We start from the raw sequence: 25659 nt of genomic DNA, 5'->3' as shown, positions 1-25659 counted from the left end.
GGGTTTGTTTTATTAATAAATATACAGATACACACGCACACACACAAAGAAAGGGGCACGGCTGATAATTCGTCGTGTTAGCAGTAGCTGCTGTAGTGCAACATGTATCTGTATGGGCGAAGAGGCAGAATTATACGAAAGTGGACTATCTGTGATAGTGGGTTAGAGTCGTAGCTTGGTTTCCCCCGGTGCCCCGGTACCCCGGTAATGACAGTATAGGGAAACGTACAACGGCAAAAGCCTCATACGGTCCTGGTATTTCTCCGCTATTCACTTCGTTGATCGAGTGCAATCACCAACCATAGACATGCATGCTGTCTCAAGCCAGGACTGTCCTAAGGAAGAAATATCACTGTGGTTTTTCCTACTCCTTTTTTGTCGGCACACGATCACCGTGTATAAATCAGGTTAGATGTACACCATGAATATATTGTATATGTATGTACATGATAATAGCCAAGACTCGGCTCACGGTACCGATGCGCCTATCATAAAGATGTAATGAAATAATGAAACAGGACTCGCGTGCGCCAGGCGAGAGTAACGGTGCCCATCACAATAACGGCAGCGTGTTTGTGATATGTTGTTGCTCTATTGCTAAAAAAAAAAAGGACAAGTTGGCCTAAAGGCGAACCTGTTCGAAGGGGTTGCTTCACAAAAAGGAGGCGGTTCTTCAACAGATACAGCATATAGCGAGAATAACACCGGACACGAATACTTCGCAATATGCAATCAATGATTACACCGTCTATCGCATTCCGGTAATACTTAGAGCTGTATCTATAATATAGGCCGTATACGCTACTGCCGCCCATCTTGAAAAACATTGCATATCAACCCACAAGCTCATGACGGTACTAACTAGAAGTGAGCGCCAAATTGTTGTGGCGGGCATATATAGATGCGTTGAACAGAAAAGGTCCAAGCAATCAAATAGACGCATTGGATGGTAAAGAAGAGCGTACATTAAGCCATCCAGTTAAAAGGATATCTTAGCGGCTTTCGAGACGAACAGCATTGGAATGGTGGACAAGGCAAATACCAGAGAGTGTCAGCGGTGCTCTTTCATATACAGATATATCGGTCTATGAACGTACACACTGAGCGACAAACATCAACGTAAAAGAAGCGCACAAACAATGATCGCCGGTTATAGCTTGTTCGGGTCGAATATCAAAGGTCTCGAACCTTTTGGACCCAGCGGACCAAAAAAATGAATGACGAAGCCATCAATGATGATTTCGCTCATACTTCTCTCTCGCTTTGTCCTGCTTCGTTCCTTTGCCATCTTCGTGCTTTGTTCGAACAACGCGTGACATAGTCGCAAACAAAATAGCGGCACGCAAATCGTTGTATCGAGGAACGCAATGGGATTGGGCGAACAAGCACAAAATTGACGTCGATCACCGGGACGCCCACACTATACATGGTAAAGTACGACCTTACACGACAGTTGTGGTTAGGAACATCAACAACAACAACAGCCGCGACTTCCTCAACACACTTCAATGCTTGGCGTTACGCGCGAATTGACATACAACAATAAAACTGGCTAGTGAAATACGTAGAGGCGAAGCGTTGTTTTTTCCGCGAAATGATGAGTACGGCTGAGCACGACATGGCCCATATTACCCCGCTTGCTTTGCCATTGAAACGTCGTGTCATTAGGGTCGACACCCCCACTTCGTTGCGTCTGCGGGGATAGTGTATATCGCACGATATCTACAAACGCGTCGACGATGGAGGAAGGGAATAGTGATGATTGAAGGAAAAAAATTAGCTAAATAGGGAATAATCCAATACGACTGATGAGTACAACATTTACGAGACTGTCATCGATAAATGGCTGCGAAGCGTCGATGGACAACAGGGGCATCAAAAGCAAAATACCGTACCGGAACGGTCGATTCCAGGGAATAGGAGGGTTGGTAGTGATACTGTACATACACAGAGTGCATTGGCCGCGGACGTTTTTGCTCTGCTGCTAACCGGTAACAGGGGCAACGCCTTGCTGGCAACTTTTTGCCGCGGGCATTCGTTTCTACTGCTGCCAGTTCTCGGAGTATCCCCTCGCTTTACGCACAACAAAAATCCCGTGCGCACAAAAAATATAACCATGAATCTCACGACGTATTTACTGGTTGATAGGCTTGCTATTATGTTGTCGGTCTGGCTGGTCGAGTAGTTGTGAGGGGACCGCTGCTAGCAGATTGTCACGCTTCCGGGCTGGCGTGGTTGTAGCCAAAGTAGGCGGTGATGCGTTGTATAACAAACAAAATTATCAGACTCTTTGGCGCACCGTTGTTGGTGGGCTGGTGTAACGTGCGGTAAACGTGTACGTTCAGGTTATGTGTGACGTTCAGGTCACCGTGGTTTAGCTCGGCTGCATTGGAGAATCACAGTAGGTAGACGTCTGCCGGCAGCGCCGCCGCGTTGATAGGAGTGGCCACCATCTCATGGCATCAGTGCAGTAATGACTGTTGAAGCGCTCGAGGGTCTTCAAGATATTAGCAGGAAACAGGATGGCAGGATATGGCTATTATCGTTGAATGGATGGCTATGTAGACCTCATGGGGAATCGCACCTAAATTTTGTACGTAATCATCTGATTGAGTGACCCACTCGGTGACATCGCACATTGGCAAAACGTGACAGGATGTAAATATATTGATGTGAAGAGTCAATCTATGTAAACACGTGATTATAGAATATTTAGCGGCGTCGGAAGAATCGTCGGCAACATAGACCACAATAATAATAGCAGCGGCGACAAAAAAATGACTAACAGTTTGTCACACGATGCGATTTTTTCTTCATAAAATAGAACGTCTTACTGTGTGTTCCAAAAATCTTCTTTCCCACTAACGTGTACCTGTCTATCTGGCAACAACGGTGACACGAAACGATCTTTCCATGCCAGTATTTCTACGAATGACATTAAACACGAAGGCAAATCCACCAGCATGATACTAGTATTACAAGAAATGACTAGAACACGTCGCGTCCTGTCGTCTAGGAAAGTAGGACATGATGACCGCGTTCGTGCGCCTATTGCTCACCGACACGGGTTCAGGATTCTCGCATCTCTTCACACTATTAACATCACACCAAGCTTAACATACGAATAGCAAAATTGACAGAAATGTATACGACACATGCATCGACGGACAAATATCGCGTATCGTCACATAGTGCACTAATCCATGAGAACAATGCTGGACGGGCAAGAATCCTCACCGGTTATATAGTTTCATGCCATATCCCGTACATACAATGTAATAATAACTATGTAGTTCACAGGTAGGCTGTAGGTGGAGGTATTGATATATAGTTAGGAGAAGATATTTATGTAGTTCAGCGTCGGCGCGACGTTTGTGCGTTGTATCTAGAAGTCATAAGCGATAAAGGTCATAGGTACGATAACGGTGGAGTGGCTTTGTAAGAAGCATGACTAGCGTTGAGAGGACTAGCAATGCGTTTCCTCAAAAATGGTGCTAATATTTCAATGTACGAGGTAGAACGCCCTCATTAGGTCATAGAAACAGCTCTACAGTCCCGTTGGTGTTGTCCTGCAACGACGGGATGCAAACAGAGTTCCTATAACGTAGCCTAGGAGCAGTCTGGTTGAGCGTAACTGACAGCGATGCGGTAGCTGTTGGTTCTATGGAGCTGCCGTATTTCTTGTTACCGTGGCTTTCACGCATTACCTGCCAAACGGAAACGATTACGTAAACAAAAACACTTGAAGCACATTGGATGTATTAGGTTGTGTTCGAGCATATACACTCGGTTTGTCTATCCTTCACCCGTTTGCCATCCGACGCACTCGAAACGCATACTTATCGATCGATAGTTCCTGGACATATGTATCGCTTGGCTGAAGTTCCCTTTTCGCCACTCCCCGAAACATATTGCTCTCATCAACTCATTCTCCATGCAAACATGATCAGAAAGCATATGATGCTACAGCTTTCAAATATGTTTGTATCCTTGTAACCAGATTCAGCATTCAATTGAGGTAGCCGTAGCAGTTTGGCTAGTGATAGAAGTATCGTTTTTGTTATCATTTCAGTAACACGGTGGCGCCGTTTTTACAGCGGTACGCCTGTGGTACTTCTCAATACCATTTGATATTACTGTGTCGGATATTGCTGCTATCGATGCTGACCAGAATTAGATGATGACGAAGCAGCCGTCATCACTGTTTGGCCGAACTGTCGATGCGTTCATATTCGGCTTTGTCCAGGCCGACGAATAGACGAAGGCGGCAGGTGGCGCTAGCGGCGGCGGAACCCCAACGGAACCCCATCAAACAAAAACTGCCGTAATGATTATTCGCACATCAAAGGTATTATTTTTGGTTAGTAACAGATGTCCAACGCATGTGTAACGCTCAGCGGTTCGCTATTGGCATTCAGGAGTTCCCCTGGCTCCTATATAGACGACTAAAGATTGTGTTTTGACGACAAGAAACACGGGACGTTTTTTCAGAAAGCAAGAAAAAGAAAGCGACGTTTTTTTCTGTTGCTTTCAACCTGCTACTTTGTTATGTCCTATTTCGCACCGCTACTACACGACTTTTGTAAATAATTCTTTGTCTGCTTCTGTTTACTTCGTATCAAGATCATGTTTAATATCATGGATAGTGTTTACGTGCGTCGGTGCATCGTGTCGCGATTGAATTAGTCACTCGCTGGTTCCGCAAATCAGAACAGAGGTAAGCCTCGAATGGTAGTGGAGATATGCCACAGAACTAACGGATTTTTCATGACAAAAATTATATGTGCAAAGCTTTAGAACATGAATGTAACAATTAAAAATCAGATATGGCGCTTCTCCATCGGGTGAAAATGTCGGTTTGTTTTGTTACACAGTTGTCACTGGCGATAAAACACCAGTAAAGAGATAATGATGATGATAAAAGCTGTCATTGACGAACGAACTGCTCTGAGCTACGACAACAAACGCTTGAGTAGTAGCGATAGCGACCAAATCGATATCGAGCATGGATGGATGGATGGATCCGAGGATTGTTAGATAAAAATTTTCGCAGTGACTATACACACCAATGTTATGAAGCACGATGTAACCGTTAGTCGAACTCTAAGTTTATTCAGTAGGTGCCGTCAACTTTATTTATGTGAATTTGGTATTCGTTTCATTTGATTGATTCTGTCCATATTGGCCTTGCTAGTTTCGTTTAATGGAAGGCACGCCATGTACTTGTACTGTGGAACACTGTGAAATGGTTCTAAAATAGGCTTAATACAAAGCTGTTTCTATCTGAGCCCTACAACGATGCACGTGCGTATTCGCAACGTTTAAACCCTTGATATCTATCCGTTTCTGTAAAAGAATAAGCGGAACGTATGTATGTGAACAGGCCTATGTTGTTATTATTAATATTACAGACACATTATTATTATTACTACCATATTAAGCGGTTGAAAAAACGTTAGGCGGCGCGACAACAAGTAATTTTTTATGTGTGTGTGTAGAGCGCATTATAAACGCATTATAAAACGTTTTTGACAAAGCTAGCAACGTTTTACTGCAACTGAGATGTTGTTGTCTTTGGCATTGTTGCTGTTGTTGTTGTTGCTATAGTTGTTAAAGGCTGTCGAAAGCTATCGAGAAGGTTGCCGCCCATGTAACTGTGCCACTAGATCAATTCTCTCTTTGAACTCGACGCAAGTATCCTTGTTTATATTAATCATTGTCAGTAAATGTAGCTGGATGCCACTGTCGTTCTGTTAAACATGAAACAAAAGCGGAATATCCTAAATTGGGGTCTCATATCTTATTCAGTGTTTTCGTCTCGGTTACAGGTACCGGCCTCATGATGGGTCTGACTTACATTGGGACGGTAAGTAAGGACCATTTTTGAACTTGCTCATTTTAGGCAATACAAGAAAAATATTGTTAAGTATGCGCCGAGCCACAATTGAACTACTTCGATAAGAACAATTTTACTTTACAAAAATGTTAACTATTTTTGATTCTTTATCGAAAACTTCCTCTGTTAGAGGAGAGGTAAAAAAGGGGGGGGGGGGGGGTCCTTATAAACTACCCCTTTTAGAGTTACGCGAAAAAAATGCATTCTCTAAATCTATTCTAATTAATAGTATAATAAGAACGTGGGTGCAAACACCCCTCCATAAATTAAGCTAGTAACTAGGCACGTTATACACAAACATGCCCAAAAAATCGTAATTCAATTTTTTTCTATCGGGCTACTTCTTTCGTTGAGCGATAGAAGCCTTTCGTAGCCTTACATCATGGAAAAATGAAAAAGGTCTATGGTAAAGGTGTCTACCATCAGGAACCACATCTTTCTTTAGTCGCTACCGAGCTTTTGTTACTTAACTCCAAAATAGCACCGGTGACTGCTGACTGAGGACCATTTGGCCTTATGTGACAAACCAAAGCACAAGCCACTACAAAACGACGTTTCGGCTGGCTGCTTGGTCCTGCCCCTAATGGGCAAATCGCCGAAAGATGACGTAAAGTTTCTCTTTGTAGCTGTGTTAAACTACGCATAGATGGCGCTGAGTCGCTCAAATCGTCATGTTGTAACCAGGTGCATGGTACGTCGCATCCAGGATCAAGCTTCTTATGCATGACTCACTCACGATGATTTTATTCCCCATTAAAGTGCCTTTATTAAATCACCGATTACTATGTTATTATGAAATTGCAGATGAGGAGTCGCTGTCGATAGTCTACATAGAACAAGCCAGTGCTGTGACAGGTGCTACGTGAAGCGCAACTAAGAAAAACCGACATATCCCGACGCAATCACCGCGATTAAATATATAGACAATTTTTCGGCATTAGAAGAAGTCAATATCAAGGAGTTTTTTTTTCCATTAGTTCATAAACTCGAACGATATTTCCTATAAATAGAGATTCTGTACGATTTTGAAGACAGCAGCTGAAGTTTTTATAACCACCAATGGGTATTGAATAACTTGCGCTTTGAAATATCTTCAAAAGTATAGAACAGAGGAAGAAGTTGCCTTTTCCAGAAATCTGCGGAATCTAAGGACATCAAAGGAAGGTATACAATAACATACGGCGATTGTGAGAATAAATTTTATAAGTATCGGTAATGCTGTCGCCGGGCGATGGCCGGGCATTAGCATGCCGACCAATGGCTGTACTCATTATGAAAATGTTAAGTACAAAAACCGTGTCGTATATTGCAATATATATACTTTTTTTTTACATACTCAAGCCAATATTTATAGCTTTAGAACACTTGGATCGGCTGTAGGTACATACAGGCGTGCCTGCTAATCTTAGGGACACGTTGTGGTCTAGGTTCGAAGCCGGGTATAGACACACAGAGTTCGTGCCGTGCTGGGAGTCAGCGTCTGTCTTATGGAACGTTTAACGGTGATACCGGATGTAAAACTCGAAACATAGAGGTACATACAGACGCACAGGGTGATTATACTAAAGAATAGGCTTTTTGAATTTATGTCGAGAACAATAAAAAGATAATTGAAGAACATAAAATGCAGAATTCCTAACTTGAAGCCGAAAACTGTTTGTACATTTATTTTTCTTAAACATATATTTTTGAAGATTTTGGCATTTTTAATCTATGCATGACAAAAGCGATTTCGAAATGGATTCATCACAGAGCTTTCATCTTCATCGTATTTGATAGCGCGGCCCACATCCAACCAAAGACTGACAGCGGTACAAACCGGCCAATCGTATCTGCTTCAAACCATTCTTAGTATGTCTTTCTCATTTGACCGTTTGCCCATCTTTTATGTGCCAGGCAATCAGGCCATGTATATTTGTACCCATTAAATTTGGGAATGTTCGAAATACAAGTAGAAAAAAATTTATAAAAAATATCATGTTTTTCTTATAAATACTTGACAGATTTTACTCAAATTGTTATACCATCATTCTTTGCAATGTGAATAGCCGTAAAAAGGGTAACACCATGAATGATTTTTTTTTACTATACGGGGACTCCAAATATATAAAAGAGGCAAACTGTTTGGTTCGTAGGGCTGTCTGGTTAAGGATCTATGCTGCTAGGTGCTATTGCTACAGCACATACTTCGAAGTGACCTAAACAAAACTAAGCTAAACGTGTCGAAAATTGTGAACTACCCAAAAAAAATTAATATTGAAAGAAAAAAATAGTAGTCCATTTTCGGTATAAAGTTGGAGGCGTTACTCTGTGGGTCCGACCTGGGTCTTGGATTGTTGTTCCCTTAAGAAAGAAATCGCATTCATCGCTATGCTTCGAAAATGATTACAGCTAGAAAAAACATTGTTCAATCTTGCTAGCATGAGTGGCTTTTACATTTTTGGTATCTTCACTTCAACATCTGATGAGAAATGATCGCATAACTGCAATCAACAAGTGGGGTAATCACGTATGCCTGTACGAGATTGCCCGCAGTCGACAGCAGTGCGGTTGTAAAGCACGCATGTCTCATCCTCTCTATATATCTTCGCCGTCACGAAGAAGAGGTACCACAACTGAGGCCTATTCGGTTGCTCTACTGATGTATCACGATTCCAGGACGTCGTAACGGCTAAGCCAAACAGCAGCGAGCGAGTATTGATTTGCCTACACTCGATTCCGAAGGTGGCAGAGGAATGGAAAAAATGAGCACAGCCGGCTGGTCAAATGGCAGATTTTTTATGTACATCAATATAAACAGCGCCGTGACTATCAGTGCACTAGGACCAGCATTTGGACAAGCGAGCTTTTGCAGTGGCTTATAATGCTCACAGTATTGATTACGCGAGTCGATGTCTGGCCGAATGCAGGATTTCAGAGTCAATGCAGTAGCTGTAGCGTAATGTGTTACGTAAAATTAGACACTTTATAGCTTTGTCATATCGTATCAGGCGATTCCTGCGACTACGTAGCGTACCTAGGTTATGAAAACGGTCAAATGAAGAGCAGTTCCTGGTGCAACTGATCGACCGCGAGCATTTTTAGCAAGAAAAAAACTGGTTTGATAGAGATTGTCTCGTCGAAAAGTCGCAGACGATATTCAGTTAAGTTGACGCGTCACCCCAAAAGACTTAATAACATTGCAGCCAGCCGCTGAGGCAATACGTACAAAAAAAACAACATGGTTACAATATATTCGATCGTAGCAAACAGCTATTATCTTCCTACTTACTTTAGAAATGAACATTTCGCTATAACATATTCACTGTTTTATGACCACTAAGTGTATTTAAAATTTTCAATAAAAATGTAGGTTAAAAATCAAATCCAGCTCACCCGTTTTGCTTCTCTGTGTCTCGTTTACTAAACAGCACATGACCGACTCATACGACTGTCGTTATGAAACAAGCTTTTTGTTCTCGCCGTCCAGGATTCCGCTGCTCTTCTTTCTTCATTCGTCATGCAAGGCACATTTGTAGAGTCACAATAGTGGTTGACAGCCAACAATACAAGGTAATTTACAAAATGAATATCACCGTCATAAAAATACCGCCTGCTGATTCCCTACCGTTGAGCGACGATTAGGTCCGACCAATTGTCTATACTGGTTGGCCTTTGAAGGTGCGGAAATTAGTAGATATTCGAAGTACCGTCCATCAACAGCCAGCCGCTTTTACTCTCGATCTTTATCGGTACTCTAGTGCCGATGTATTCTAATGGGTGACGAATAAGGCACACCGCCTTCACGCTGGGCAATGCCACGTTACCCACGGCAACATCGGTAACACCGCTCGGTTGGCAGACTGACTGGCGCTCATTGTGTTAGGAAGGTTCACTGCCAGGATGGCTTTTCAGTTGTCTACTCGGTTACGTTTACCTGATGGGATTGGCTTTGAAGCCTATCAGAAGTCCTCCATTTTTATTCGGGATATAAATTGTAGATGTTTTATAGTGGCCATTATAATCAGCAGCAAACTTCACAATCGATCAGATATCTGCCAGTTTAGTTGCTAATTTTAATACCGAGTATTTTTTTCTTTCAAAATACGAATGTAACACACATTAAAAAGTAAAACTATTTTATAAATAAATCTACAATTTATTACATTTGTTTGTTACTGTGTTCAGATAGAATGTTTGATTTTTTTAATTTGAAAGAGCTATCTTATTAATATATATATATTAATAAGTATAAATTATTTTTACTAATCAACCTGACTTGCATCAGTGCTTTAGTTTTTTAGAAGCTTCATCAATAAAACTGATCATTAATTAAATTAGGAAAAAATCTTCTCATATTGTAAATATATTAGAATTTTGATTTACTTTTATAATAAGGTATATAATAATAATAATAATTGTGCTAGCAAAAACGTTTAGCTAAAAATTTGTCGAATCTAAATCGAAAAACTTAATCAACCATTGTGTCATGACAGAAATATATAATTTATATCAATTTTAAGTGCTTTCCCAAAAAAGCTAATTATTTCACACTAAAATATTTGTAAAGAAAACAGTATTGTTAAAAATGGTACATATATCTACAATATATATATATATATATATACACATAAGTAAAACATCGGCGAAAAACTCTCATCTGGATCTTAATACTAATGCTGTTCTTAACAGTTACTGTAAATGTCAACTATTAATTTATGCTATATATTGAAAATGTACAAAACTTTATCAATTCATATTTCTTCAGTCCAAGTTAACTAAGTTCGAAGAAAGGTAACGATCGTTCCAGCCAATACCATTAACCATTTGGCCTAGTGGCACTTTCGGGTATAAAGTCCAAGGCCATTAGTAAATCCAACTAAAACTATGGCCAAAGTATGCAGAACAATGTCGTCATGCAAACATCTAATTGGGCCGTTTGGTTCGTCCAGCTGTTGACCTAAAAGCTCCTATCAAATTTTCGACCTTGTCATTACCTAGAATTAACTAGCTATTGGAAGTGTTATAAATTTGGTAATCGTTAGCGCCACGCAAGCCGAACCGTACGTCGTAAACATTTTTATTTATACCTCTTGGCCTTCCCTTCTTTTATGTCGATAGTTGAAATATGTAAGCGGTGCGATTGGGCCTTTGCAAGCAGTATTCGCATCATTCTGATCGTTAGAGGCAAGCCGTGTAGTCCAGCTAACAGAAACAGCTTGTAGCGGCAGTTATCCATTGACGGGGGCTAAGCAAAAAGGAGTGTCCTAGTAGCAATTGTGGAAATCGCGCAAGTGCATGAAATAGAGGAAACAGATGAGTGCTGTTATCGATAATGAGTTGATAGTGCTTAAACAAAAGGTACTGTTTAAACCCTCGGTGGGCCTTGACCTGTCGTCCCTACGCTAGGCACTGGACGGCATCTCACAAATATGCTATTATCACGATAGGTTATAGGGACAACAAGAGTATCGTTGATATTATTGGCAACAACGTCCTTTTGTGCAGCCCTAAAGAACCGCAAAAACTTCTTCACTAACAAGCAACACAAACGACAACAAAAACAAGCGTAATTGTATCAAACAACAGCAGCGACAAAAGATCCTAGCAGCAGCAGTAGCAGCAGCAGCAATAAAAATCGTATCAGAACATAGTGCAATAATCAACAGCTGCAGCTATCTCCTGTGGAGGCAATGAATGGGGATTTAGAGGTTGAATTACTGCTTAAGGTAAAGACAATTTAATTTCATGATTACGATGAACATCGCCCGTAGAGCTGCTACTAAGACGATAACAAGGACACATGGTTACAGTGAGGAGCCGCCATAGGTACTCCGATTTTGTATGCACTAGTGTGATAAGGTCGATGAGAACCATTAATGAGAGTTTACTTGACTGGACTGCGGACCGTAAATAAATCTAGATACGATTGTATACGCAAATAGGAACGAGGATGCCCATCATTGGTTAGGAAGGAATTGATCCGCCTAACCGGCAGGACCCGTGCTCCTAGAAACAGTAGATTAGCCAACGGCGCAGAAATAGGACGGGCCGTTTACGAGTGGAGTAATACGGCTGTGAATGAAAATGTCGAACAGCAGCCCCAGCGGCTGTACGCCGCGTACACTGACCTCCATTGTCATAATTAATATGAAAATAATCATTTGCCGGCATCATTATCGTGAGCGTAATCTTAGCAATCATTGTTGTTCTGTTTCATTTTCACGATCATGGTCTTTATCTGACTAGATAGAACCGGTAAGTTGACTTTCGTCTTTACCCGTTAGCGGGGTGACGGCAGCCGGCTTCGGCGCTCGGTCCCTTGCTACGAGTGCCCCCCGCCAACAAGAGCCGGAATCTGTAGCGGTTCCACTTTCAGAAAAGGCAATAGATTGTCATAACGGTCATCGTCAGCACCAACAAAAGCGTAATAACAATAAGCATGATGACATAAATAGGAAATTTATGTTCCTACCGCTGCTCCGATTTCATAGCTGTTTTAATAAGGTTTTTTATTTCCGAGGATGAGATCCCTCTATCAAGAAAAAAATTGAGATCGCCGGACGCTTGAAAGAGAGCGTTGTTTCAGCAGCTACCAGTATATCCTTCCTCTTGTCCATCGACTCCTTGATCGTTTGCGCTGTCCCTCATCATTGCTATTGCATTACCATTGGTAGCCAGTAGCAAAACGTGGTACCACTAAAGTCGTACGTGCCATACTAGCTTGTTATTTTAAACTCGGAAGATTTATTTTTTTATAGGATGGCCAGAAATGAAACTAGCAAACGGTAGCAATGACTTAAGCAGCTAGAGTCCGTATAAGTAACTTTGCTACACAGGTCCAAGAACAAAGTTCGTAGGATTGATAAAGGCGGACGACAACGATTGTATGCGCTGGTTGGGCTCCTTGAGCTGAGAACAAAAGGCTCTATTTGAGGACCATTTTGCAAGCCGCGCAACGTCGATCACTAGATCGATTCCGAAATTTTGCATAAATTGAATGAAAAAATATATCATTGACAACAAAACGCAGACGCTAACATATGCAATGGTTGTAGTGCCTTGGTCATGACAACGATGACTAATAAGCAAGTTCAATCAGTGAAGTGGCTTGCACTCCTCGTTGTCACTGCAGCCGCCTGAAAACAGCTAAATGTAATAGGTTTTTATGTTAGACAACGAAAATTAGCCGAAAATTTATTTTGACGTATGCTTGTTTGACGTGCAGAACGCGTCAAATGCCAATGGGAAATAGCAAAAGCTGGCCCTCGACAATGTACTACACGCATTGTAGCCCCTCCGCATGACGGATGACATTTATGACCAACGAATACATGTACATGTATGCGATGGTGGTTGGCGTATGAGCTGACGCGTAAGCAAGTTTTTATCTTTATACAAAAACGTATATGAGTAAAACATCAACAACGACGCAATAATGTTACGCTAACCTAAACTTTCAATGCAAGATCGATATTGTTTAACACTCGATGCACATATTCTTGATTTTTATTTACATATGTTACAGGTACGCATGTAAGACTGTGTGGCTGCTCAGGCAAGACAGGCCTCCCGAAAGAAGAAACGAGCTTTTCGACGGAAGAGGCCAAAAAAAAAGGCAGCACTACTCAATCCAACATGGAGTCACTGAAAAAATTTTTTGCTAAACTACGGAACACGGTAAGTAAGTTTCACTGTTGTGAAATCCATTGTTTTGCCCAAGGTGGCCACCGTAAACGTTCAGTAGTTGCTAAAGGTTTTTCAAGAGTGTTTATTCGTACTCTTTGAAACCCTTAGGACGACACAATGTACATCTCTGTGGGTTAATTATGGGTAAAGCATTTTCTGCCCCTTATTCCGTCTACAGAAATATGACAAATTCGTCTTTTTAATTCTACCACGGTAGGCTAGTCTTTAGGAGATATTCCATCTTGCCAAAGCTCAGCTCTACTGCTGTTAATGAATTGTTATTATATGTCTCGAAATTTACGAGACTCTTATTTCGTACTAACGTCATCACAGAGTGGTACAACAACGATCATAAGATAACAGAAATTGAAACGGTGCCTAGAAGGGCGGGTATTTCTAGCATTTTTTCAAGCGAAGAATATCAGTTTGTTAGATAAGTAATGATTACTTCTTTTTGCTAACAGTTAAGTATCATACAACGCTTCGTGCCGTATAACATCGCTTTGATCGCATCAGAGTTGGGTTACCACTGCGGAAACTCTAACGACGGCGATGTCAAAAGGCAAAGAGCCCCCTGAGGAACGGATGGAGCGTGTAAAACGAAGACGCTAGAGCTGAGAATGCTAACTAAAATTAGCGCCATAAAAGCTTGCCTTGTAAAAGTTGTATTTTCAATCTAACGAACGTACTCTTCTTTGATTCAAGTAGCTCTAAAGGACGATGTATATTTGTTACATGAATCTAAATCAGATGGACAAAAGCATCTATAGTTTACCAGCTTAGACAAGTTTACCAGCTGATTTCCGCAATCGTTGACAGGCAGGTGTCGTAAACTCCGCATAAAAGCGGTCAAACGAAGCAGCTATCATTTCCATATTAACGTTCCAATGTATCATTTATTGAACCATTATTGGTCCAAGTTTCGGCATGTCGCAGTATGCCTTTGTACTGTTCCTATGTCCGGTCAACTACGAAATGATTATTATCTCTACCTAAGAGAGCACTTCACCACGCATTACCCTGCGTCGAGCAAAACTAATTCAGTGACATCGCCGACGTTCTTCAATTTAAGAAGGGAAACAGCATTAACAAGATCTGGAAATCGTTTCGTCTGGCTGGTATAGAACTATGGACTCGTCGTATCACATCTATAACCTGTCATCCGTTATTATTATCATCATTATGACGAATACATCATTGAAGCTGATGCACATCCCTTTGGTGCTCAACCGAAACTTACGACTTATACTAACTTATAGCTAATATAACTTCCAAGTGGAAGATGACTCTTGTGCATTTTGTAGGTTTGCCATTATAAATGGTTCCTCGACGGTAGTTTTTCTAGTTACCTGTGTTCGCTCCTTTCTAACACGAACAGTCTGAGCACGTTTTAGACTAAAACGTGTGCTACAGATCATTCAATCAAGATCAAACGATGAAATCACTCAATCGACAATAGTATATTTAACCGTCCTTATATGTCTTCATTTAGGTGGTTTGTCATAACAAATGTGCAGTAAACAGCACTACAGAACACAGATGATCAAAAATGATATCTTATCATCATTTGCACATTAGAATTAGTCAGCCTATGGGCGGGAAGTGATCGTTTCTTGCACCTCCATTTGTAAGGGCTGTTTAAAACTAGCTGGAGAATACGGGACTCCGGGTTGATTTGCTCCAAACGAGTTCAGGCGCACAGACAAAATACAAACATTTCTTTTAAGGACACGATGTTTATATTCGTTCGAGCTGTTCCATATTTCTGGCAGATGTATTACACCTTATAGTGATGACGTAGCTGTATGTGCCGTTTCCTATATGACTAACCGTGCGCTTTAGTATATAGCACGCCTCTACCTTTCTTTTGCCAATTAAACAGCTCTTAGACAGCCACCTTTACTGAAGCCAGACCCTACGGACCCATCGGCGACCGCGACCACCAGCGTTTGCTGAAACTAGCTTCTATTATCAGCTAGCTCTTAGGCAAATTTCACACCTTTATCATCTGGATAATATGTCAAAAAGAATAACTGGTACAGTTCAGTCTAGCGTTGTCTGCCGCTTCTCGCTTAAAGAACGGCGAGAGTACCCGACAACGAACGAACGTAAGTGTCATATGGAAATAACAACCTCGTGTAGGTCTGGATAAGAGACGTTAGGTTTGCAGTACTTAGCTAGACATTAGCATAGGAGCTTCCGCGTAGCACAGTCATATGTGACGGTGCTACGATCCTGGTTGTGTCTTTGTGCGTAAAGGTATGCTGTAAATAGACACAAAAGTTTGTAGCGTTATTCAGTCACTCGTGATGTGGCAGCAAGGGATATTTATCGGGGGCCTGTTGACTTGGCAATAACCGAGAATCGCACCGAACTGCCAGCGCAGTCATAACAATAGGCGTCGCTCTTTTGTAGACATGTTAGTCAAGTAGCTCTGACCGGCTGATCTGGTAATCTAAGCATAGCAGGTCCCGCGTGAAAGGCATGTATTATCATATGAAGTTACATTGGCGGCGATATTAAGGCCGCAATTACGACGTCATAGCCGTGATAAAATGTAATACCTGACAAAGGGGTATGTCCATATGGAGTAAGGTGGAAAATTTATACTAGCATGTTGGAGTTTTGCACATTTGGAACGGGTTCATTTTTCGATTTTTTTTTCTTGTGCATCATGGATGACGGGCGAACGGTAAGCCAGTGTGAGTGTATGACGAGATATGTGTGTGAGGGTGTTTTTATATGCGCATTTCTTTGTAAATATGATATAACACGTACCTGTTACGTGATCGTGTCAATCTTGTTTATTCCAATTTTTTATTTCTTGATTATGTAGATCGATTAAATGCTTGTGGTTACGTTACTTAACTATACATTAAAGAAGGCAGAAAAAAAGCCTCTGTGAAATAACGTGTGACCTTTGTAACCGCTAGCCAGTTAGTTGTTAAGCTATCCATATATAAAAACTACGTAATTAAGAGAGAACACAAAGGCGTTTTGTGGCACATTTCGTATGTAACACAAAGTTATATAATTCTGTGTATGTAAAACTTTGCTCTCATTACACAAGCATTGACTGACTGAACAATAGTGAATGTAGAACTTATCAGTTCCAGTAACAATTTGTCCCGTTTCCCCACTGTTGCCATAGTAGCAGCACAAAATAAGAGGTCCATTTAGCATGGATCGTGCATCAATCATGCTATAGTAGACCCCACTTGAACTTCTACAATCGGTGTTTCAAATTGGTATCGGCAGCAGACCAGTTAATCGTCTCGACTACGTAGCAGGGAAAAGAAAAAAAAAGATTGATCAAGGGTTATTACAATCTTGTCAACGGCAGTTGTCCTTTCTATACATCCATACTTTAAGAGCTTCTGATAGCAGATAAATGAACCTCGGTCTCATGGCCGACTGCTCCATACCGATGATGTTATCGTTGTTGTAATGTTTGGTCTGATATGATGTCTCTGAATGAAGAGTGAATAAAACAGTCTGTAGCGGGAAAAAAAGCCTGTGCTTCAACGCAGTACCGCTTACGACAGATCGCCTGTGGTGGTTGTGACGGCTTTGCCGGCCCGGGGCCGACGCTCATGGTCTGAGCGACAGGTTTCATTGACTGACCGATAGCGGTATCATAGCCTGGGCGACTTTGGCTATTAAAATGATTGTACTGAAATGAGACTGCCGTATGCATGCAACGGGGTCCGCGCGTCAAGCAAGGTCACTCCGGTATATATATATACGTGTGTTTGTGGCTGTATGTTTGTATGTGTCCCATCGTTACAGTGTATCATATAGGAAGGAGACTCGAGCTATGATCACAAGCTATCGGATGACCCTGACGCCTGTGTAAACGCTCTGTACATTTGCGATCAGGCCGTCATCGTTTCGCAATGGAGCTGTGCCTCCCGCGTATTTTTACAGATCATGGCAAATGGAGTGACACTGGGTCACAGTTTTTAACAATGGGATGAACAAACTAGGATGGTCTCCCGCTCGAAGTCAAATCCGGCTTCGATACACAGCTTAACTTTGTTCCCAAGATGTCTCATCGTCGGCAGATAGATATTATTGACAAACGTTTTCTATGCTTATCTATTCATACTTATAACTTACGTTAATTTCACCAGCTTAAGCAGCCATTGAATATAGTTGATTTGTAAACGTAAGGTATTTCATAGTCGACAATAGGCTAAATTGTCGCACGAGCACGTTTCGAGGCACGTGTCCTCGTGCGTCGCTGTACTTTCGAACACAATTCTATGCTTTGGCTTGATTTTGTAATATTTCGTGAATTACGCCTGAGAGGCAGCGTATACTTGCTCAAATTGGTGAGGGTCGGTTCTGAGCTGGTCTGCACCATTCCCGACCTCTGAAACCGAAGCTTCTCATGCGATTATATTAGACATAGGACGTTTCTTTTCCACCGCTCATTTCTTGTCGTTCTAAAGGTGTCCTGTGCACTTTTGGTATGGACGCACAGATAATAAATGTAAATACCAAAAAAAAAAAAAAAAAAAAAGCCGATTACTATGATTTCGGCAACTCTCATTCATTATTGGCGTTGGTACCTCCCCACCCCCCACCACCACAGATGAAGTCTATTAGTATCCGTAGGCGAGTGACGGGCAGAAAACGTTGCGAAAACGGCTGCCTGCATTGCGTAGCGAACAAAAAAGAACATTTCTACAAAAAAATACTCCATTCATACATAAAAAGTCAGTTTTGTGGTAATTTTTATTGCTTGGCGTTACCTTGTATATATGATTGTATTGTAGTTGTTTGAACATATGCCAGCTCTAAGTTGTTTCAATGAAACAATAGTCGAAAAGAGATACTCGACAACAATGAAGTGCTTCATCAATAATGTTACCTACAACAGCAACAATCTAACAATAAATACGACTGGCCTATCTATTCTATATTAGATATATTATAGTAGGATGTTATCTTATCTGCTATAGTCAGCGGTTAAATAACCGGATGATATAGTTGTGTAGTCTACGATACCCTCTCATTTAACGCTAGTTGAGTTGCGTACCGTCCTTGGAAGTTCATTGAGAGCCTCTCAATATCAGATCCTAGGTGTGAAGCTTGAAACCTTGTTACCTAGTTGCTCAAAGCAAATCGCTACGAATATGACTTATGACCTGTGTACCTAAGCAGCAGGTCTTCGAAAATCAAGCGGACCATCAATGGGAACTGCATGGCCAAGCCCTGGGACAACCTATTTGTGTATATGTTATTATTTGTTTGACTAAAACTACACCGATAGCTGCCTTTCGTGGATCCGATGCTGTTTATTGCGCCGAGATAATAGTACTACTACTACAGCTACTTAGATCGAAATAATTAATAGACGGATAATGACAAAGCGCAACAACTGATGCCACCATAGAACTATTGTACTGTAGTCTGTGTTTGTATGATTTATATTATCACTATAGCGTCCAGGGGAAAAACGCTCGAGATGATTGAACAAATGCGATCCCGATTTACCAGAACCAGTAGTGTTTTATTTGGCGCGTTTTGGCGAAAAGAAAAACGAGCGGTAATTTTCAATACGTATGGCTAAAAAATAGGCCCGTTTAGACAAACGAAGTTTTTCAATAGATTCAATCAAGTGCACACACAAAAATCGTTAGCTGTTATCGCATGTTGGCTTACTTGGCACGGGCAGGAAAAGCAAGTCAATGAGCTCGAAATGGGATACAGTACTGACAACTTTGGGTTAGGACACGCTCAAGGTAAGCTGCATTAAGTTCGTACCGAAGTAGCAGCACAATGGTCACCAAATTAACAGGCCGACGTCGAAAAATACCATTTGTTAATGCGTAGTTATACCGCTCATTATATTTGCAATTGAAGTAGATCGTACATGCACTTAGTGGCTAGTCCTTACCGTAGGCGCTTGCCCATTAAATTGTTTACTAACAACGCGTACCAAGAAAATAACACTCGTCCCTTTCGATAATACCGCACTATTGCCAAACTAGCATTCATTAGTTAATAACACGATACTTTACGGACCTAACTTACTTTGAGTTGCACTTTCCTATTTCACGTTTCGTATCAGTTTTCACTGTGATACGAAACGCTGGCTGGCTTCTAATGTCCTCTTATTACTCATCACGGCTATGCCACCACGCTCGTCCGCCAACCTGCTCTAAGAACGCAAACAACTTATTACGCCGCTTTTGCAGTTTCAAAAAATTTCCTACGGCACCCACTAACCGATAGATAGCCAAAGCTTGAGCTCAGTAAATGGTCATTATCTCAAACACTCCCGTAGAAATAACAGGGGTAGCACCATCGGTTATCACGGGAAGTCAGCGAGCATATCTATTGTCTAATTATAGCTTTTAATGCAATCATTTATTCACAGCAACACTGTTTAGTATCCTGTCCATATTCTCAGTGTCTGCTCTACTGAAAGAATATCGCACGAAACCTTGTTAGGTGGCTATTGGAACTTTGTCGTGACTTTAGGCAGATGTATATTTTTTCGTATGTGCGAGACCGTACACGATGTGATTGTGATCAATAATGTGAAACGGTCTCAAAAGTACAAAAATAATTTCGAAAATATCCGTTGTTCACACGCGGAACAGGCGTCCTGCCAATTCATCCGTCAGCCGACCGCCATAGCGATCAAAACGATGCCAACAATTATGCCAAGGAAAGCGTTAGGCACAGCGGGAAAAATGTGTGACACGTTTTTTGACGCCAGCGCTTTTCGTGTATGCATATGGACAAACTATGGACTTGACGGCGGTATTCGACGGCGCCGGCAGCGCTGCATCTATAAAACTACTAGAATTACTAAAAGTTGCTATCAGATTATGGTTTTGTCGTTTTACAATTTGACGTTAAGAACTTTCACAGGCGTGTTTACGTAAGGACAACAACAAAATTGTAGATTGTGTCCACATTGCTTGGCCGCATATAGCAGCAAGGGAAGACCCGCGAGTATCATTACCTGTGAATCAGGAACAACACAATCTTATCGAAGCTGTCGGTTTTCTAATATATTGAAGCACGTCGCTGAAAACAGCGACGACACTGACGCGGAAACTAGGATGCGGATATTCCATCATGGTAACGGACCATTCAATTCTGAACGTAGTTGTTCGGAGTTAGAGGTATAATATAATCGCTTGTACCACATTAACAGCTCCCCATTTGCTGCTGTTGCCAGTTTTGAAATTTGAATAAAAACAAAAATAGAGATCTTGTTTTTTCCGGTTACAGCATGAGATTAACCACTACATGTTGTTTCGTAATAGCTGTCATACGTATTTGAACGCTAAATAAAACCAATAAGTAAAACCATCATTTCCTGACCGATGAATAAAGCACTAGAGTTTGGTGATATAAATGTGCTTTGAGAGTCTTTGCCTTTTCTGTGCTATGATTCTCCAGAATGCTCGTTCATCGAAGAAAAACTTACATCTATAAATAAAGCAGAAAAAGATTCAGAAACCGCAATGACTTGGGACGCCTTTCAGGTTGGGTTAATGTATATTTAAATACTCAAAGTTTTAATAGTTCTCCTTTTGGCGAATGTACTGCTTTCCAAATTGTAATACTGTCCTGAAATGGTATCTTCCTTTCGGTTTATTAGGACTGGCCGCTTATTCGGATAGCCAAATAAATCTCTCGCATTTTATGTCCGGACTTCTGTAAAGTACCGCTTCAGGTATTTTTGAATATTTAAAGACTGCATACTGGCCAATCTCTTAACTCCTCCTGGGGCACACATTTCGAGCACAGGCACTTTTACTCTTTTTTAGAAAATGATTCTGCAAAAAAGAAGGGGGGGTAACAGCTCAGCTCTGCGCATAAGGTCTATGTGTTATCGATCCTTTTTCACAGTTAATAGCATGCTTTCTTCTACAAGCTTATCGCAAACGCCCTAGTACGTATTTTTCGTTTGGAAAGAATAGAGCCTCATCCTACGGATGGTGGTTGCCATCAGTGTTTTCATTCCGTTTGCCGTTTTCGGTGGAACCTATCGTAAGCGTAATATCAATTCGAACCGATTAACGTCCAGGCGTAAGTCTTTAGGTGTCCAAGCTGTTAGGTCTCAGTCACTTTTTCAAAGTCGACTCGGGATAGTAGAACGATGGAAGATTACTTGTATATCAGTCGTCATGATTGCTAGCCACGTACATACTTAAGCTAAAAAAGACCGAATATATCGTTGGAAATTTTTACGGCGACTGGCAGTCAGCGGGCAGCAGCCGCTAACAGCGTTGGGCACGGGATATCAAACTAGAAGGAAAATCACGAGTCGTTCGATTTCCTCGGGTCCGAAGGTCCGATTGTACCTATTTTTCAAGAATGATAAACATATCTCCATTGAAATGTTCACTGCATATGAAAAACGTCCAACTCTTCTTATTATTATCATTATAATCTTTCTATTCTCATCGCTCACCTAATCAATCGTTGATTAAGTGCCACTGACCAAAAATTAACTACTAGAGAAGTTTTTTGACATAGCGATCAGAACGCGTCAATCGTTATCCACTCAAATGCGCATTCATAGCAGTTGAATGTAGAATTTTCCTTCGCCGTTATAGCTCATTTACGTGCACTCGTAGACGGTACCTCGCCCCTTATTTCGTTTTTCCTATTCTATACCTCGGCTGCTTCGTTAACTTCGCAATTTAGTTTCTTTGCCGGCCGGCGTCAAAAACGCCTCACGAAATATTACGACGACGTCCGCGACGTCGGAGACGCTAAGCAGGGCAAAGGAAGGTGGGGCGGAACGCGCAAATCAATCGTTTGTGACACGCTACCGCTCGCAATTTTCCGTCGCGTCCTGGTTGCCGCTGCTTGAAGCTCGACGTACAGCTGTACTGAAGATGCTCAAAACAGGAGTCTTGCCCAAAAGAAATGGGATCACATATAGAAAGCATGTCCAGCAGGGTGACCAGCTATGTATCGTCGTTGAACTTCCAGCGACCATTTATTTACTGGCTGCGTAACGTCATATAATGACTGTTTTAGCACGTCGGCGAAACAAACAAGGACTAGAGATGAAGTACTGACTAAGGCCATTCGCCGAACGAGGGTAGAATGTGAGGAGTGAGTCTGCAAAAAGCCTAGTTTCTGTAGTCTATATTAGCAGCTCTCCTGATGCAGCCAGACTAAGCGTGAAATGATGGCCTGTGCGAGAATTTTCGAAGGGTAATAAGGAAACACGGAGTGATATCAGTCCTTAAAAAATAGCGATACCTGCTTTAATTAAGGATTCCAACTTCACGTTATCCATTTACCACGTTATGCCCTTAATTACATTTAGATTCGTTGTACCCAGATCGTCATAACAAGATCGGTATGTGGTCAGATACATGTATGATACAGAAATACAAGCTGCCCACAAAATAAGTCTATTCGTTCAGCGAAAAGGATCGCCCGAGCGTTTTTCTTCTTTGAAAATTTGCAAGGTGCTTCTTTTTTTTGGAAATGACTTACACGGTTTTAGTACTATCCATGATCATGCTACCACGATATAGTGACATGCGATATGAATAGACTATTCCCTATATATCACACGGTGCGTGGAGCATATTTTTCGCACAGGTCAATACGAAGCAGTAGCGGTATTAGGGCAAAAATATTTTTCGAAGTGTGTTTATAGTGTTTTTTTCTGGTTTATTTTGTGCCTGTTTACTATTACATTTTTATTTTTTTAACGAACAAATAACAAATGTATGTATGTATATCAACTGTGCACACAAAAGAAGTAAATCATAAAATGAATTTTCTACTGAAGTTCTAACAACCTTAGGACCTCTATGTACAAGACATAGGCCTTCACAACACGTAGCTTCGTGCGAAAATCTCTTCACAGCAGTTGTTATTATCTTTCGCGATTATCACAGTGTTGAGCCGGCATAGCGTACAACTACGACAAAGCCTATCAGAAAGAAAAACAAACTAACTGTCAGCTACATAATGTCACGGGCAACAGCTGGTCGTCAACTGATCCCATCATTTTAGGCTGACTGATTTTTTTTTCTGTTTACCTTAATTTTATATATGATTATATCTACGTTCTTATTTAGCATGTAGCAGCGCCGCTAAGTGCACGAAGCTTCGCGATGAATAAGCTGGAAACAGTAACAAACACTTTAATTGGCTGCGGTGTATTATATTTCAGCTTCCTTCTAAAAAGTCCGTTGTCGTAAAGGAACCGAAGCGTAACAAGCTCACGACGACGAAGAGCCATTGCCGGCGAAGAGCGGCACTCGCCATTAAACGACAGACCATTACTGCTCTAGTCATTCCAAGCAAGTGTACACGAAAACTATCACAAGCGATTCAACATATGGCAAACTTGAGAACGAGTTGTCAATATTTACGTTTCCAAGCTGATTCATTTTGTTAGAACTTGTATCGAGGCCAAATTTCATTATTATTATCACCATCACAAAACGTCGCTTGTATTCAACCAGTTGAAACAACAGCCGTAACAATTAGTCGAACCGGTATTATAGAAATCGGCCCGATCTTGCAAATGTTCGTACTGGGACCCTTCTACATCTTATACTGCATTGATTTCGACGGAAAATTATTGTATCTCCCTGTGGTTTCAGGTATTATGATCATTACGGTTGGAGGACTTGTGATTCCGCTGCATTTCCTCTTCGGCTTGGCCGTCTTTTGCTTTGGTCTAATACTGTTATTACCGCTACCGTTGGTGATATGGAAAATGAAAACCTTCCTCGTTGAAGAAGACTGCATGTGCTGTTGTTGTTGCTCAGCGGTCGCGAGTGGTAGGTACAAATTAAAAGACGCGTACGAAGAAGTGAAACGTCGCTAGAGCACGGCCTAAGCTCAAATGCTGAGTATAGAATGTAGGATATAATAATAGCGTCTAAATAGTATACATGTTTAATTCATACCTATCTTTTGTATATTTTGAAACGTCTATTTTGTGCGTCTATGACACAACAATTCCAGCTAAGTATGATATAAAATTAAGGGAAATATATTGGGACAATTTTCTTCATTCAACATTGACCTTTCTGCCATGTAGTGGTTTCGTTAGTCCTCTAGCTACAATATATTAATTATCTTGTTTTTCTTTTTTGTGGTTTTGATTGATATGGCCGTACAGTGTCGAGTACAATCGATCGCAAGATAATGATGGGCTCTATGAGCTGCATTAACGGGATGGTCGACGTGGGCCCGTCATACGTCAACTATGCGTATGATGCACATCTCGACTTCCCTTCATCGCGGCCGATGACTCCTGCGTCCTCATCATTTTACACAATCAATTCGTCCTTGTCAGGCTCATTGCCGGTTCTCAATTCCGGAATCATCCGTGAGAGCTCCCTCATCTGAAGGAGTTAGCTCACTAGGTGGATAGGCCTTACTTGTCGATCTGCTGGACCCTCTCATCACCAGCGTCAATCAATTTTATCATGTGGCCGCATTAACTCGAGGCGCTCCATCAACAGCACACCCTCGATGGCGGAAATCGACGATCATAAAAGAACATCGAGATAAAATCGAAAACCAATTGAGACTGAGAACGTGGCCGGTGGTGCTGTTTCATAGCCACATTTCTGCGGTGTTTGAGGGCTGGACAACAACCTGATGCATCGACTACATTCTAACAGTCAGTTCCTCATTTATACAACCGAATGAAACTGTCCATAGGCTTCACGAAACTATGGTGATGCAGGCGAAAAAAATGTTTAATGTTTTTGTACAAGATGGCGAAATTGTTAGAAACGTAATACGTTGGATGCGATAATTAATTGTGAAGGATTTGAGATTATCTTCGGTAGAAGTTAACTGGTAAGAATTAAACTACGCGATTTGGGTCCAACTATTGAAGATTTAAGGAATCTACATGGACATTCAGTCCCTGAAGGATATCTGGTTTACAGATAAAGCTTCTTTTAGACAGATGCCAGCCCTGGGAACTCCGACGGCCAATAGTAGATCACACGAGAACGACACACCTAAAGAACCTTGTCCCGGGTATATTTTTCAAAGGAAACAATGTTCAGTCATCAATGAAACAATAATATTTTGCCTTCAATCAAATACGTTTAGTTAACAAATAT

The 25659-nt window shown here is 41.3% G+C and overlaps 1 protein-coding gene and 1 long non-coding RNA gene across 5 annotated transcripts in view; one reads left to right on the top strand and one right to left on the bottom strand.

Moving 5' to 3' along the window:
* LOC111265067 (uncharacterized) overlaps positions 1-9350 on the bottom strand; it is a 60455-nt gene extending 51105 nt beyond the window's left edge. Inside the window, exon 1 of the long non-coding RNA XR_002683252.2 lies at positions 9272-9350. This is a non-coding gene — a long non-coding RNA (uncharacterized LOC111265067). The remainder of the gene's footprint in view (positions 1-9271) is intronic.
* LOC111265065 (uncharacterized) overlaps positions 1-25650 on the top strand; it is an 83278-nt gene extending 57628 nt beyond the window's left edge. Inside the window, exons 2-7 of one of the 4 annotated variants that reach the window (XM_022841419.2) lie at positions 5829-5866; positions 6701-7060; positions 13404-13555; positions 23739-23868; positions 24175-24354; positions 24699-25650. In XM_022841419.2, coding sequence (XP_022697154.1) covers positions 13514-13555; positions 23739-23868; positions 24175-24354; positions 24699-24928 — 582 coding nt within the window. In that variant the 5' untranslated portion in view covers positions 5829-5866; positions 6701-7060; positions 13404-13513 and the 3' untranslated portion in view covers positions 24929-25650. Of the gene's footprint in view, positions 1-5828; positions 5867-6700; positions 7431-9359; positions 9449-13403; positions 13556-23738; positions 23869-24174; positions 24355-24698 lie in introns of those variants that run through there. The other 3 variants (XM_022841410.2, XM_022841414.2, XM_022841420.2) reach the window with 3 other exon arrangements.
* Positions 25651-25659: the final 9 nt, after the last annotated feature.

This window comes from Varroa jacobsoni, unplaced genomic scaffold (assembly GCF_002532875.2).
Source record: "Varroa jacobsoni isolate VJ856 unplaced genomic scaffold, vjacob_1.0 scaffold_928, whole genome shotgun sequence".
Lineage (NCBI taxonomy): Eukaryota > Metazoa > Arthropoda > Arachnida > Mesostigmata > Varroidae > Varroa > Varroa jacobsoni.
The sequence above is the reverse complement of the archived record's forward strand: the minus strand, read 5'-3'. Positions and strand labels throughout refer to the sequence as shown.